The sequence below is a fragment of the Nerophis lumbriciformis genome, linkage group LG14, assembly GCF_033978685.3.
Source record: "Nerophis lumbriciformis linkage group LG14, RoL_Nlum_v2.1, whole genome shotgun sequence".
In the NCBI taxonomy this organism is placed as follows: Eukaryota; Metazoa; Chordata; class Actinopteri; order Syngnathiformes; family Syngnathidae; genus Nerophis; species Nerophis lumbriciformis.
The window spans coordinates 24993130-25007302 of record NC_084561.2 but is presented as its reverse complement, the minus strand read 5'-3'; the positions used below and the strand labels follow the sequence as shown (position 1 = coordinate 25007302).

At 39.1% G+C, this 14173-nt stretch overlaps 1 protein-coding gene across 3 annotated transcripts in view; it reads left to right on the top strand.

The window, feature by feature from the left end:
• Positions 1 to 260: 260 nt before the first annotated feature.
• Positions 261 to 14173, top strand: part of raver2 (ribonucleoprotein, PTB-binding 2) — a 164833-nt gene continuing 150920 nt past the window's right edge. For 2 of the 3 annotated variants that reach the window (XR_009816870.2, XM_061975737.2), the window contains exon 1: positions 262 to 729. Coding sequence is in view for 2 of the 3 variants with exons in the window: in XM_061975737.2 (XP_061831721.2) it covers positions 445 to 729 (285 nt within the window). In the remaining variant the exon portion in view is untranslated. Of the gene's footprint in view, positions 730 to 14173 lie in introns of all 3 variants that reach the window. The other variant, XM_061975738.2, reaches the window with a different exon arrangement.

Here is a 14173-nt window from a genome sequence, read left to right as displayed (position 1 = left end):
CACCCCCCACACCTCAACAACACCCCCCTCCCGAATTCGGAGGTCTCAAGATTGGCAAGTATGGTATCGGCACAACACTAGTACCTTTTATAATTGAGTGACTATTTTAAAATATTAGTATAGTGCTTACTAATAGAGATGTTAACACAATTGTGAACCAAACTTTAAAGCTATCAACATTTTGTAGGCATTTAGTATACAGTGTTGACTACATCAGGGCGGGGGTAATAGTAGCCTACTACCAATTTTGACATTCTATTAATTAACACACACACACACACACACACACACACACACACACACACACACACACACACACACTCTCTCTCTCTGTCCACCCCCCACACCCTTCACATACACACGCACACACAAATCCACGTACACGCACTTCACACCTGCTCTCTGCCTCGAATTCCCGCTCACTCTCCTCTTTAAGCGTCCAAAATGGCGGCAGCCTCGTCCGTCCAGCCGCCGAGCGTCCACTCCTCTCTCGTCCCGGACGGTGCACTTTCTCCGGCGATGAACTGTCCCGAGAGCCAGCAGCCGGAGGACGAAGAGGTGGCGGCGGCGGCAGCGACAGCGCAGCCCACGGAGCCGTGGACGAGCCTCCGTGACTTGCCGGAGCTGGAACCCGAGGAGATTGAGAAGAGGCTCGCCAAAACTCGCCAGGAGCTGAGCAACAGGAGGAAAATCCTCATCAAGAACCTCCCGCCCGACTCAACTAACCAGGTAGAACTTTCATGTTTACCGCTCGTAAAGACAAAGTCAAAGTAGATGAGTTACAAGTTTGAAAAAACACCATATTTGCCCGTGGTGCGCATCAGTTTACTTTGGCTTACAATTGCACTTTTTTATCCTCCAAAGTAATTATAAGAGTAAATAGCAATAATTAAAAATCATATATTTACATTTTGTCGGTACACTAAAAGGCAATGTCCGTGTAGCAGTGTTCACAATGTTGTGGGATCATCCTATTATGTTACTATAGAGCAGTGGTTCTTAACCTTGTTGGAGGTACCGAACCCCACCAGTTTCATATGCGCATTCACCGAACCCTTCTTTAGTGGGAAAAAAAAATACATATTTTTCAAATTCAAGTCGTATGTTTTTTTACTGGTGCACAAAATGAACCATGCATGAACATCACCTTGTTCAAATAACAAAACCAACACAGTGCATGAACTCACAACAAATTACACACCTTGCACACATCACCATGAATTGATTAACGTGGACCCCGACTTAAACAAGTTAAAAAACTTATTCGGGTGTTACCATTTAGTGGTCAATTGTACGGAATATGTACTGTACTGTGTATTCTCTTCCTTTGCAATCTGCTAGTAAAAGTTTCAATCAACCAATCAAAAAACCTGCAAATCAGATGGAAAATTAGAGGGAACATTGTTTGGGGGGTTTCCATAATACGCGGATAGGGAGAAGTTTTTATTTACACGATAAGTCGGATGTCTCTTTACCTCCGTGGCGGAGGCTCCGCCGAACCCCTAGGGTTCGATCGAACCCAGGTTAAGAACCACTGCTATAGGGTCATCTTTGGTCCTGTTTGTTTATTTCCAAAATGCATAGATTACACAATAATACAGCACATATTTAGTGTCAAACACAGTTCATGTCCAAAAAGGACAGATCTTATTAAATGCTACTCCTTCATTGTACATCTATCACTCATACTTTCATTGTGTGAATGCTCCAAAGCGTTCACACATAGTTTTCTACACCAAAATTCATCTATTTATTAGACTTCTTCTTCTTCTCCAGATTTTGGCGCTCTCTAACTTTCACATTTTTCACCCGATTCAAACCGTTCCAACTTCAAACTGTTCAGCCTATTCGGGAATTGCGGGCTTTCCCTTGACAATTTCAAAAAAATTCCTAGGTTTCCCAGAATTCCAGGTCTTCCGGGACATTTTTCCCATTCAAAATGAATTGGACATTTTTCAAACTTCCACCATTTCTACATTTTTCAACCGATTCAAACCATTCCACCTTCAACACATTCCACCATCCTGGAAATTTAAAAAGCCTTTTTTCCAAGGTCAAAACATTTCCAGGATTTTCCAGAATTCCTGGCTTTCCAAAGCCCTATTTCCACCCTTTTTTCTGGCGATTACTCCTAACACATTTTCAACGCATTTCAACCGTTCTACCGTCAAAACATTCCTCTTAATCAGGACAAAAAACCAAGTTGTTTTTTTAATTGTAAAAATTCCCGGTTTTCCCGAAATTCCAGGAATTCCGTAATACAATTTCTCAAGTTACTACTTCAACATTTCTCGACCGATTTGAAAAATTCCAACACCAATCATTTCAACTCATTCAAAACATTCAAGTTTTTTTTTTACCCTTTTCAAAAAATTCCCGCTTGTCCCAAATTTCCCAATTTTTTCTGAAATTCCCATTGAAATCAATGGGACATTCTTCAAAGTTCCACAACTCCCACATTTTTCATCTGATTCAAACTGTTCCAACTTCAAAATTCTCAGCCTGTTTGGGATTTGTGTGCTCTACTTCAACAATTCTAAAAAAAATTCAGGATTTCAGTTCAACTTCAGCATTGGAGCATTCACACGCAATTCCTTCAGGAATTGCCTCATCTAGTTATATATAAGTTTCATTATAATTATTATACCAGATAATACATTGCGAGAATCGGTTTGAATCAAGAATCATATTGAATCGAGAAATAATAAGTATTGATAAACTAGATTAATAAATCTCTCGTAGGCTCAACAGTATACTGAACCTTGATATCGCTAGCAAACACTGCTCAACAACAGAGACATTTATAGCTAAATCAGCCAAAGTATGAACATCACACCATAAAAACAACTGCAGACATGAATTGTAGATGACCAACTAATATTTATAGCAGGAAATCAACTGCATACAAACTTACCCTTTTTTTCATTAGCGTCACAATCACAGCAGCATGGCACTCGTTATGTCTATCAAATACGTTACTTATCGATGCATGGATAAATCCAACTTTGTCTTTTACGGAATAATGGTTTAAATGGTTTAAATCATAAAAAAATGTTTTCTTAAGAATGTGTGACTCCACTCCGTCCCATTTTGAATATTGTTTTCATGATTGCTTATATATTTGCCTCTAAACCTTTCAAAATACGGCCAAATCTAAGTAAATCAACAGTAGCCTAATGTGACTCCAGACCATCGCCTGAAACACAGAAGTGTGCCTCCCTACTTTGTTCATGACCAAAAGTAAAAAAAAAAAAAAAAAGGTACTTGCTGGCCACTTGTCAGTGGACCAATGATCAATTAAGCATATAGTAAAGTTTCCTCTGGATTGGATGCCATAATATAAAGCAATTTTTGGCCATGACACATGAGCAGGTAAATATTTATGGTCACTGACTAAAACAAGAAAAGCAAAATAAGCATGTTTAGAAATTAAGGCTGTCAAAACAAGTTATGTGATTAATCTAATAATAATCAATTACTGGCATTAATCTGACTAACCATTTTAATGTAAGTAACCCATCTGAGGCACAGAATGACTCAAATACCCTGAACGCAGTGATATTACTACGCATGTGCAAATAGGCAATTGATGTGGCGGGCTGCCACAAAAAAATGTATGTAGATAATACACTTCAGACACCTCCGAAAAAAGGCTAATGTTTAATTTATGACAGTCATAGTCTCTTAGAGCAGGGTCTTCAAAGTTTTTCAGGCTAAAGACCCTCAAACTATTGGATAGATGGCGCAAGGACACCTTACTTACATATCTCATACAACATTGTGTTTTAAATTTAACTGGTTCTATAGGTGACTTGTTTTTGTGCAACACTAAGATATTCAAATAATATAGTATAGCTTTGCCAAAAGCTAGCTGGCTACTAGCGCACAATTCGTTAGCTGACAACTGGTGCATTAATTACTAGCTGACAACTGACACTTAATGTACTAATCCCCAGCTGACAACTCTAGCTGACACTTAACGTACTAATCCCCATCTGACAACTATCATGCTAATTGCTAGCTGACAACTGGTGTGGCAATCGCTAGTAAGCAACTTGAGCGGTAATGGCTAGCGAGCTTAAATACTAACATGAATCCATACTAACATGAGTCCTTAGTGGGGCCACCAGGCCTGGGGTGAGTTTTCCTTGCCCTTATGTGGGCTCTGTACCGCAGATGTCGTTGTGGCTTGTGCAGCCCTTTGAGACACTTGTGATTTAGGGCTATATAAATAAACATTGATTGAATAATATCAGGACATGTTTTTATGTTAAACCTGAAAAGTACAGTGAGTAGGAGTTCCATGTCACTGTTATTTATAAAATACAATACAGTGTGTTGGATCAATGTTAATGTGTATTTAAAGACATTTAAATTTGTGGAAAAATTGTGTGGGAATAGTGAAAATGTTTCTAAAAAAATAGTCTAATCAACCAAAAATTCACCCCCCCCCCCCTGCAGTACCTCTGCAGACCCCTTGGTGTCACAGACCCTCTGTTAAAGACCTATGTTTTCAACTCATTATCACTTGTCTTTCCTTTATGATGCCCCCGGTAATGTTAGATAGAAATACAAATTTTGTATACCGCTTATCATGGGTGGGCTGGAGCCTCTCCCAGCGGACTTTGGGAGAAAGGCAACATACACCCTTGACTGATGAACAGACCACTATAAAACAGACAGCAATTAACACTCACCTTCACACCTATGGGAAAATTAAAGTCTCCAATACATGTTTTGGGGATGTGGGAGGAAAAGTCCACAGTAAGCCTTGTTGTTATAGAAGTCTTTTTGGGGGCTTTCATTCCAATTAGGTTTAAGAGAGGCAGGTTTCTGTTAACGCTTAAGTGTAAGGGAATTTCACAAAATAATAAATAGTGGTAATGTTTAGTAACTGTAGCAAAATACATTAAATGTTGATGTTGAGACTTTTGCACAGCACTCAGGAATTCTTCCTGCGAGCCAGTATGCAAGAATTACCAATAGTCGACCTCACAGCTTCAGGTTGTTTGTACATTTTAATACAGAACTGTATGATTTATTTTGTTGTCATTCGTCACTTGAATCAGCATCCAAAGATGCCCTAAGACGAGGTTGTAAGAAACAGTGCAGATCTCTGCATAACTGTTTTAGGTGCAAAAGGTGAAAAAATGTGTGAAAGTGGTGTTTTGACAGAAACCTAACCTTGAATCAGGTGAAGTTGAATTTCTTTCACTGCAGTCTCCACATCTTCTGTATGTCTGAACCAGTTTGATGTGTGTTGGCAGCCTGAGCAGAGCGGCGTGATGTCTGCCCTGCTGAATGTGCACATACTATAAATCTGTCCAAATATTTAAAGTAGTACGTCAGAATCTGATATTGGATGCTGTGACTTACTGACCGGCCTCAGTACTGTTAATCAGACCTAATTCACGGTCTGGCTTTCATGTAGCAGAACCGCTGTGTACATCATTGTGGACAGTTCAAACTGCATTTTGTCTACTTTGTATAGGAATGCCATTCTTTTAGGGTTCAAGCTCTGGAAGGATCTGAGTAAATTTCCGGAAACTTAACACTATTGTTGTAGTGAATCCCACCTGAGACATCATAAATTAATCATATCTTTATTGGACACGTAAACAATGTGATAAAGAACTTTTTACAACAAATAATCTAGACAGAGAACACCCAATGTATTGTTGTTGTGGGTTGACTCCGCCGTTGGGGTATTCTTTCGTGAGATATGGCGTCAGGAGATAAGCTGGGTCACCCAAAAGAAAAAAAGGGCCCGGATCTTCATCTTCCAGCAGTTGTTTGGGACACGAGGGGATGGTTCTATCTTTCAGCTGCGCGTTAATGGCGGAGTTAGCGAAGATGCGGGCATCATGCACGGTGCCTGGCCATTTCACTGTCACATCCATAAAGCAATATTTGTTGTCACACACTGCCTATAACGATCACATCCACTGGAGGAAGGGACAAAGTTTTTCTGTAAATAGACTCACAGCTGACGTGAACATTTGAAAGTTCTCTTGCCGTCTGAGAAGTGTTGTATTCGAAATAGCTACAATCGCCCGTTGCCTTCTCTTAAGGTATTAATTTGTGGTTTCCAAAAGTGCCTGTACATGTAGAAGAAGGAGAAACACGGGCATGTCTGGATGATCCAGCTCCATTTTTGTTATGAAGCTGCCTGTGGCGCGTTCTTTCTGGCGTGACTTCCTGTGTGGGCGGGGTCTTTCTGACGTCACTTCCTCTCCGAACTCAGTTTGTAAACGATCAATCAATCAATCAATCAATCTTTATTTATATAGCCCTAAATCACAAGTGTCTCAAAGGGCTGCACAAGCCACAACGACATCCTCGGTACAAAGCCCACATACGGGCAAGGAAAAACTCACCCCAGTGGGACGTCGATGTGAATGACTATGAGAAACCTTGGAGAGGACCGCATATGTGGGTAACCCCCCCCCTCTAGGGGAGACCGAAAGCAATGGATGTCGAGTGGGTCTGACATAATATTGTGAGAGTCCAGTCCATAGTGGATCCAACATAATAGTAAGAGTCCAGTCCATAGTGGGGCCAGCAGGACACCATCCCGAGCGGAGACGGGTCAGCAGCGCAGAGATGTTCCCAGCCGATGCACAGGCGAGCGGTCCACCCCGGGTCCCGACTCTGGACAGCCAGCACTTCATCCATGGCCACCGGACCTGTGCCCCCCCCCCCCTCAAGGAAAAGGGGAGCAGAGGAGAAAAGAAAAGAAACGGCAGATCAACTGGTCTAACAGGGGGGCTATTTAAAGGCTAGAGTATACAAATGAGTTTTAAGATGGGACTTAAATGCTTCTACTGAGGTAGCATCTCTAATTGTTACCGGGAGGGCATTCCATAGTACTGGAGCCCGAATAGAAAACGCTCTATAGCCCGCAGACTTTTTTTGGGCTCTGGGAATCACTAATAAGCCGGAGTTCTTTGAACGCAGATTTCTTGCCGGGACATATGGTACAATGCAATCGACAAGATAGGACGGAGCTAGACCGTGTAGTATTTTATACGTAAGTAGTAAAACCTTAAAGTCAATGAGTCCATACAAAGCTAAGTGCCGGAGATTCAAGAAATACACGGCTGACTTACCCGTGTAAAAATTTGTCTGAAGAGGGGGACCTTAAACGATGGTTTAGTATGGCTGAAACGGGGCTTAGGCTAAATAATTATTCGTTTAAGGGGTTAAATGACTTAGTGTAGACATGGCCTTAGAGTCCGTGTTTCCAGAGTGTCACTGATAGGGTTGAGCATTGGGCATCAATGGGAACCTGGTTTTATGTTCCGATTTTCCCGAAACCAGCCAATGATCAGTCCACTGACCGGTATAAATTAGCAGCTAACTGTAGCTCCAAACACCGTGTGGTTACAGCAGATATTAACAGGAAATCAACAAGTAGATTAAAAAGAGTCTAGCAATTTTTCCAAGAGGATAGTATAACAACAATCGTTGGGCTGCTCTGTAGCTGTCTTTAAGTGGAAGACTGCTTGATCTATAAAAGGGTACTTTTGATATTCACGATAGCATCAGTTTTATTAAATACTAAAGAATATGAGGTTTTCAAAAATAAAGTGAAACTTCTCTAAATGTGGAGTTCTGTGGAAATAAACTTCCTAACATTTATTAAGTTCAATGGATTTTTTTTTTTAACCGGAATCAAGACCATCATGACCATAGTTATTGAACGCACCACACTGCTATGGTAATTCTGACAAAACAATAGGTAATATGGTGCTTACAGGTTGTCCTTCTGGTCGCTAATTGCTGTTAAGAGTCTTCAATAAAGGTAACATTTATGTAAAATGTGAATTCATCTGTTCCATTCGTCCTTTATAAATATTTCCCATTGTTTTCTGCATGTTATATCAAATTTATCTGTAGAAATTGTATTTTGCCAACAAGAGATTTCCTGTTCCTGATCTATTATCGATTTAACTGATCGGGGATCAGCTGATGAGCAGCCGAGCTCTGCCAATCTTTATGCCAGCTGTGTCCCATTGTTTACATAGCTAAAGATTGTACTCACACAAAAGATTCCTTTTCAAATGGATGCACTCTCAGGGAGACACAATTAAATTTAATGATTTCTTGTTACACACATGCGGGAGTTGCATGAATTCCAGGAGGGTATGTGTCTTGCTAGAACACCAGCTGGAATTTGAGAGCAAATTTTTAACTAACACGTCTATCTACAGTGCGAAGCTGCTTCTAAGTCTAATCCACACAACCATGGCATAAAACAAATTACCATATGTTTCTTCCTAGTAGGGCTGCAACGATTAGTCGACATTATCGACAAATGTCGACAATAAAATTTGTCCCCGACAATTATGTTTGTTGACAATAGTCGTGACGCGATCACTCGTGTTTTCTGGGTGCGTCGCCACTCGCAAAAACATCGCCAGTGATATCATGTAAAGTGTGAGAACATTTTCTCTTGTTCTTGTTAAAAACATGAATACCTTGCTTATTTTGCAAAGTAAACCTTGTTTTATGGCAATACATCTGTGATACGCGAGCATTTAAAGCGGCGGCATGATGTCGGACATCTGGAGGGAGGATTCATCTCAACCTCGATAAGAGTGTTAGCTTATGCCTTGCTATCTCACCAACAAGTGTCAGATAAAGTTGTGTGAAAAATTACTATCATTTTAGCCAAAGTCAGCCGGCTAAACAGACACCAATGCGGAGGTATCATAAGATTAAACATACAATCTATAAAATAGCCAGCATTTTAAGAATTAATCAAAGATATAATTCTACACATTGAGTCTGTTAAAACTGCCAATAGTTAATTAATACTCTATATACCAGTGTGCATCATCTCAAAATGCTTTATTTATTTTTGAAGAAGTTAGATTTTGTGTTTTGTTTGTTTTTATTGCTGCTGTTTTAACTGTTTTTTTCCCCCCAATACATAGACATTCATTGTTTTTTTTGTTTTTTTAGCAATTTGCATTTCCATCTGTCCATCCATTTTCTACCGCTTTTTGGTCCTTTCTTTTAAATGGACAACATTTTAGTAGTCATTTTAATTATTGTAACAGCTGAATGAGCAGCAGAATTACAGTAAAAATAAATATTTATGAATGAATTAGTAGAGGTGAGGGGAATAATACATTTTTAAATGCATTGCAATTCGGACATGAAATAAATAAAATCGATTAGTCAACGTCAATAATCGATAATCTATTTATTTAATGTAAATAAAGTAATGCAGACAGTTCCAAAATTTGGCTGACTGCAGCAAGCCACCTTACTGAGAGATCCGACCAGCACTTATGTTCCAGTTCTGGGCACATTTCCATGAATTTAATAAATGTGATGGCAATTTCTTAATCCAAATGCATTGTTTTTAAAAGTTGCAAGTGATAAACACTTATTTAGTGAAACGAAAAGAAATGTAATCCTGCATCAATTAATAAACTATTTTTAATCGAATCGTAGCTCCTGAATCGAAATCATGATGAAATCGTGAGGTGGCCAAAGATTCCCACCGCTAGGAATTAGTCATCTTTGTTGTTAGTAAGCGCATGCCTAAAATCACTTAAGCTGCATTTAGAAGTCGATGGAAAAATTAGAGCTATTAAATATGTTTACGCTGTATTATCCGACTAATGGTTAAGATAATTGTTGACTAATCGACTATCAAAATAATCGTTTTTGCAGCCCTGCTTCCAAGTATCATTACTTGAGGACTCGAGGAAATGAATTGGGTAAGTCTGCTCCACACACTCACCGAGCAGGACGACACAAAAAGCTAACCGCTAAAGAGTAAAATGTAAAATAGAAGTGATCAATCCATATGTCAGTACTATCGATACCTAAAAAATACAACATTAATTAGATCTATATATTTCTTTTTCTGGTTCTTATTATTAGAAAATAATTTATTTGGTTGTTTTGTTATTGTTTCAAACTCAGAGTAATAAGTCTTTGAATTCAGGAAGTTTTTGAAGGCAAATGGGAGCCAGCAGTTGTATTTCCTTTTGCTTAGTTATTGTGCACTACCCACTTTGTGTTGTTATTATAATTGTCAAGTGTTTTGGCTTTTATGCTGTGCTTATCCCACACTTCAAAGGATGGACCAATGCTGAATGTGGCTTCTGGATTTCACTCAAAAGACCAGACCGTTGTTATTTCTTTCCTTTTATTTATTTTTTAGTTTGCAACAGTTTCTCCAAACGAAGAAACAGCTTCTTTTTTCTTTTTTGTCTTTTTAGCAATCTTTTTAGCAGTCTTTTTAGTAGTCTTTTTAGCTGAAAAACCTTCAAAGACAAAACACCACAAGATTAACATGCTGTGAAAAAATCAATCAATTATCAATCCCATAATAATTTACAAGTGCAAGAAAATGGACACATTTTTTCCCTTTGTTAAAACAAATTTGAAATAAATTATCTCAACGTAATTGCACCAAGATATATATAAGAATATATATATATAACCCCAGAAACACAATAGATAAATGCAGCAGAAAACCCAATATGCAAATACTTAAATACCTAACCAATTAACCACCTATTTCCCCTATTTTAGATACATATTTAAAATCCATATCCAATATTAATGTATTATTAATTTAGCAGCGAAACACTCAATCTTAAACGCTGTCTACCGGTAGAAAAATGCCCCGTTTCCTATGACCTCACTAGCAGCCAATGATCCAGCACAGTTAAATCCAACACTTTAAATTGAGCGACTTCACCTTCCTGATGAAGCAAACTGCTACAACATTTATCAGACCAACACTTCCTTACCAGACAACAGTTACACAAAAAACCATGTGTATTTAGCCTCCAGACTAAGCACGCTACATGCACACAACCCCCCCATCTCACCAGCGCAACAGGTGCCTCGCACCCACAAAGAGAAACAAAGTGCAATCTTACCGGCTGTCCGTTCAGCTTTTGGTTTTGGTACACTTTTGGCACAACTCTGGGTTGAGACGGGAGTGCGCCGCGCCATACCTGCATATCGGCTCTGATCATATAAGCCGACTGGCCGAACAAATGCCAAATCATATACACCTTACCTGGGGTTGCCTAGGTGAATAGGTATGTGCTCTACGTTAAAATACAATTTTATTAAGTGGGGTTTGACTGGTTGCCAAGCCGCCGCGGTTGCGAGCTCACGCACCAGCTGACGAGACAGCTGTTCGCCGCTACAATAATTGTATGTAGCATTCAATACTACAAATATAATACACCACAACAAAACTAGAGCATTCTAAATTGAATAAGATAAGCTTTATAAAAATGGGGTATTGTTTACTGCAGTTCTATAATCTATTGTCAAAGTATCAGATCGGGACTCAAAATCGAATTGGCTTAGGATCGGAGGCCAAAAATTTGGATCGCGACATCCGTGGTGTTTTGTTCTCTTACGGTGTCTGGAATGGATTAATTAGATTTATATTGTTTTTGTTTGGAAACATTGTTTTATTTTTCATCATCATGTTTGTCAGTTGTGGTCGACAAAAACCAATAACATCATATAGCACCCATAGGACTCCGCAGTCCAGTGTGACAATGGAAAGTTCTGGACATAGAAAAGGTCTTTGAGCGGATGCAAGGTAGGGCGCTTCGGACCTATGTTGTCACTGAGTCGTCACAACCCTGTTACGTATGATAGAGTCACTGCCATCTCTGATTCGATCTCACAATCCTTGACTGACTAGTGCCAAAGACTTCCAGGTTTCGTTCTTCAAAGGAAGGGAAAGGCAGTCCATATAACACTTCTTTTGACATCCATGCGCGCGTTTCACCTCTGCAATCTCACATGGTTTTCAGCAACTATCTGAGGCAACTTAGATTAAATTGATTGAACTCTCAGGCATGACATTGGTATGTCTCACAGGCATAGAGTAGTGAAGGCTGTACAACTGGCTTGTAAACCTACAGCTTTGTTGGCAGCAAAATGCCTCTCCTTTCACAAATCATATCACAAAGCGGTCTGAAGGTTGTGCTGGCAATGCGTAGTGACCTCTGCGTTAATGTTTAGGTGTTTGGAATGGATTAATAACGGAGGGCTTGAATCACTGTTGGAACGTCTCCATGTGGAGTTTGCCTTTTCTCTCCAGTGTGTTCGTGCGTGCGTCTCACATCCCAAAACATCCATATTAGGGTTATGGAGACTTTTAACTTGTGTGAAAGGTTGTTTGCTGATATGTGCCCTGGTGACTATTCCAAGGTATAGTCCGCTTTTTGTCCTAAGCCAGCTGGGATAGACTCCAGCTCACCCGTGACCTTAAAATGGAAAAGCAGTATAGAAAATGAATGAATGAAAATTAAATATGTTTAAATAAAATCTACGGTATATGACCGAATTCAACCTAACAGCTATGAAATAAATGTATTGGCACAATAGCTTGTAATATTGGATCTGTTTATGCTATTGCTACAACATCCCTGGAAGATTTGCTTTAAAATTATTTGTGGCTTTGCCAGTAAACTCCATGTAGCGTTAGTGCCAGCTTGAAAATAGTCCTTACTGGTGATTTAAAGTACAGTTAGGATTGGAATAAATCATTAGTCAACGTAAGTTAAATTTGAATTCCAAATTCGCAACATTAAATGCCCTTGAGAGTCTCTTTGTTCTTCTCACATACTGTAGAAATGTAATGTTATTAAAACAGAATCCTCTGAGTTTATAGATATGGAAGGATGTCATCACTGTCTTTTATATTTTGTTTTGATGAACCTTCATTTGACTCCATCTGCTTTTTACTTGGACTTGCTGCCCATTAGTGAACTAGTTTGTCTTTGTGTATGTGCGTGTATTTGTTTGTGTTTGATTTATTGTAAGACGCTTATGACGTCAACATTGCGGTGCGCATTTGGGGAATTGGAATGACGGGAGAAGAGTGCGGTGCTAAAGAGAGTAGGTTTCTGAAAGGACAGTAAGAGCTATAGTTGCATTTGTGTGAGGTTTCATGGCTAGATAACACCTAAGAATATAATGTTACATTAACGTTGCATATTAACACTACTGATTAGTTCACTCGCTTGAGCTTTGAAATAGAAAGCACATTAGCCGAATGCCAACGCTATACATAAAGTGTGTTGACGTTTAGCTGATAATAAGGTGCGAACCTGTGAAGTGATCATCAAAGCTGCACCCCCACTAATGTATGGTTAAATGTTTCACCTCAAGCTTGTGCCAATGTCTAACTGGTTATTTGACAATTGTTCTTGGCAGAATAGGTACAGTTAATTTAAATTGATAAGTTTCCTGTCACTGAATAAGCATAATCCACAACAGGAGATGGGACTCCTTCACTTTAATAATCACAGTATGTAGTATAGTATAATTGTCCAGCAACCAGACTTTGCATTTTGTTGTTATTCTGTACTATTTACTGGCAAACACATTCACAAGAGCTACAGTATCTATTAAATCTATGCATTTGTATGTTTGGATATGCCACAGCAGTGGTTGTCAAACTTTTTAAACTATGTACCACCTCAAAAAAACTTTGCTCTCCATGTACCACCATAATTACCAACATTAAAATAAGGTAGTGTAGTAGTCATTAAAAACAAGGCAGAGGTTTACTTAACAAGTATGTTTAATATTTTTGACTACTGTAAAATTACACACAGTTTGATCAGTAACACTGTGTTTGAATAAAAAAATAAAACACTGTACTTCAATCAAGTGATTATTTGGCGTACCACTAGATGGAGCCCGCTTACAGCTAGTGGTACACGTACCACAGTTTGAGAATCACTGTGCTACATTATATAAAGATAAACTACAAATAAATCTCTGATAACACATTGTATACCAACATCTCTCATTCCGCCCACATCTTCTCCAGCTTTACATGATGCATGCGTGTGTGTGTGTTGTCTCAGTAGAATACAATATGGTCCTAAAATGGCGCCTGGGTATGTGGGCAGACTCCCTTTTGGTCTTTGTCACAACGAACCTGCATGAACATGTTTCTGTGGTATTGCACTTTGTCGTCAACTTGAACATGTCATGTTTTGTAGATATTTGTGAATGTCATGACATGAACATTTCATATCATGGTTATCGTGACCAAAATGATCACGGTTATCATTATTATCTGAAATCCTTTTTTTAAATAGCTAAAATAAATAGACACACTGTTAGAAAACCCACTATTTTGCACATTTTTTGTTTCTTA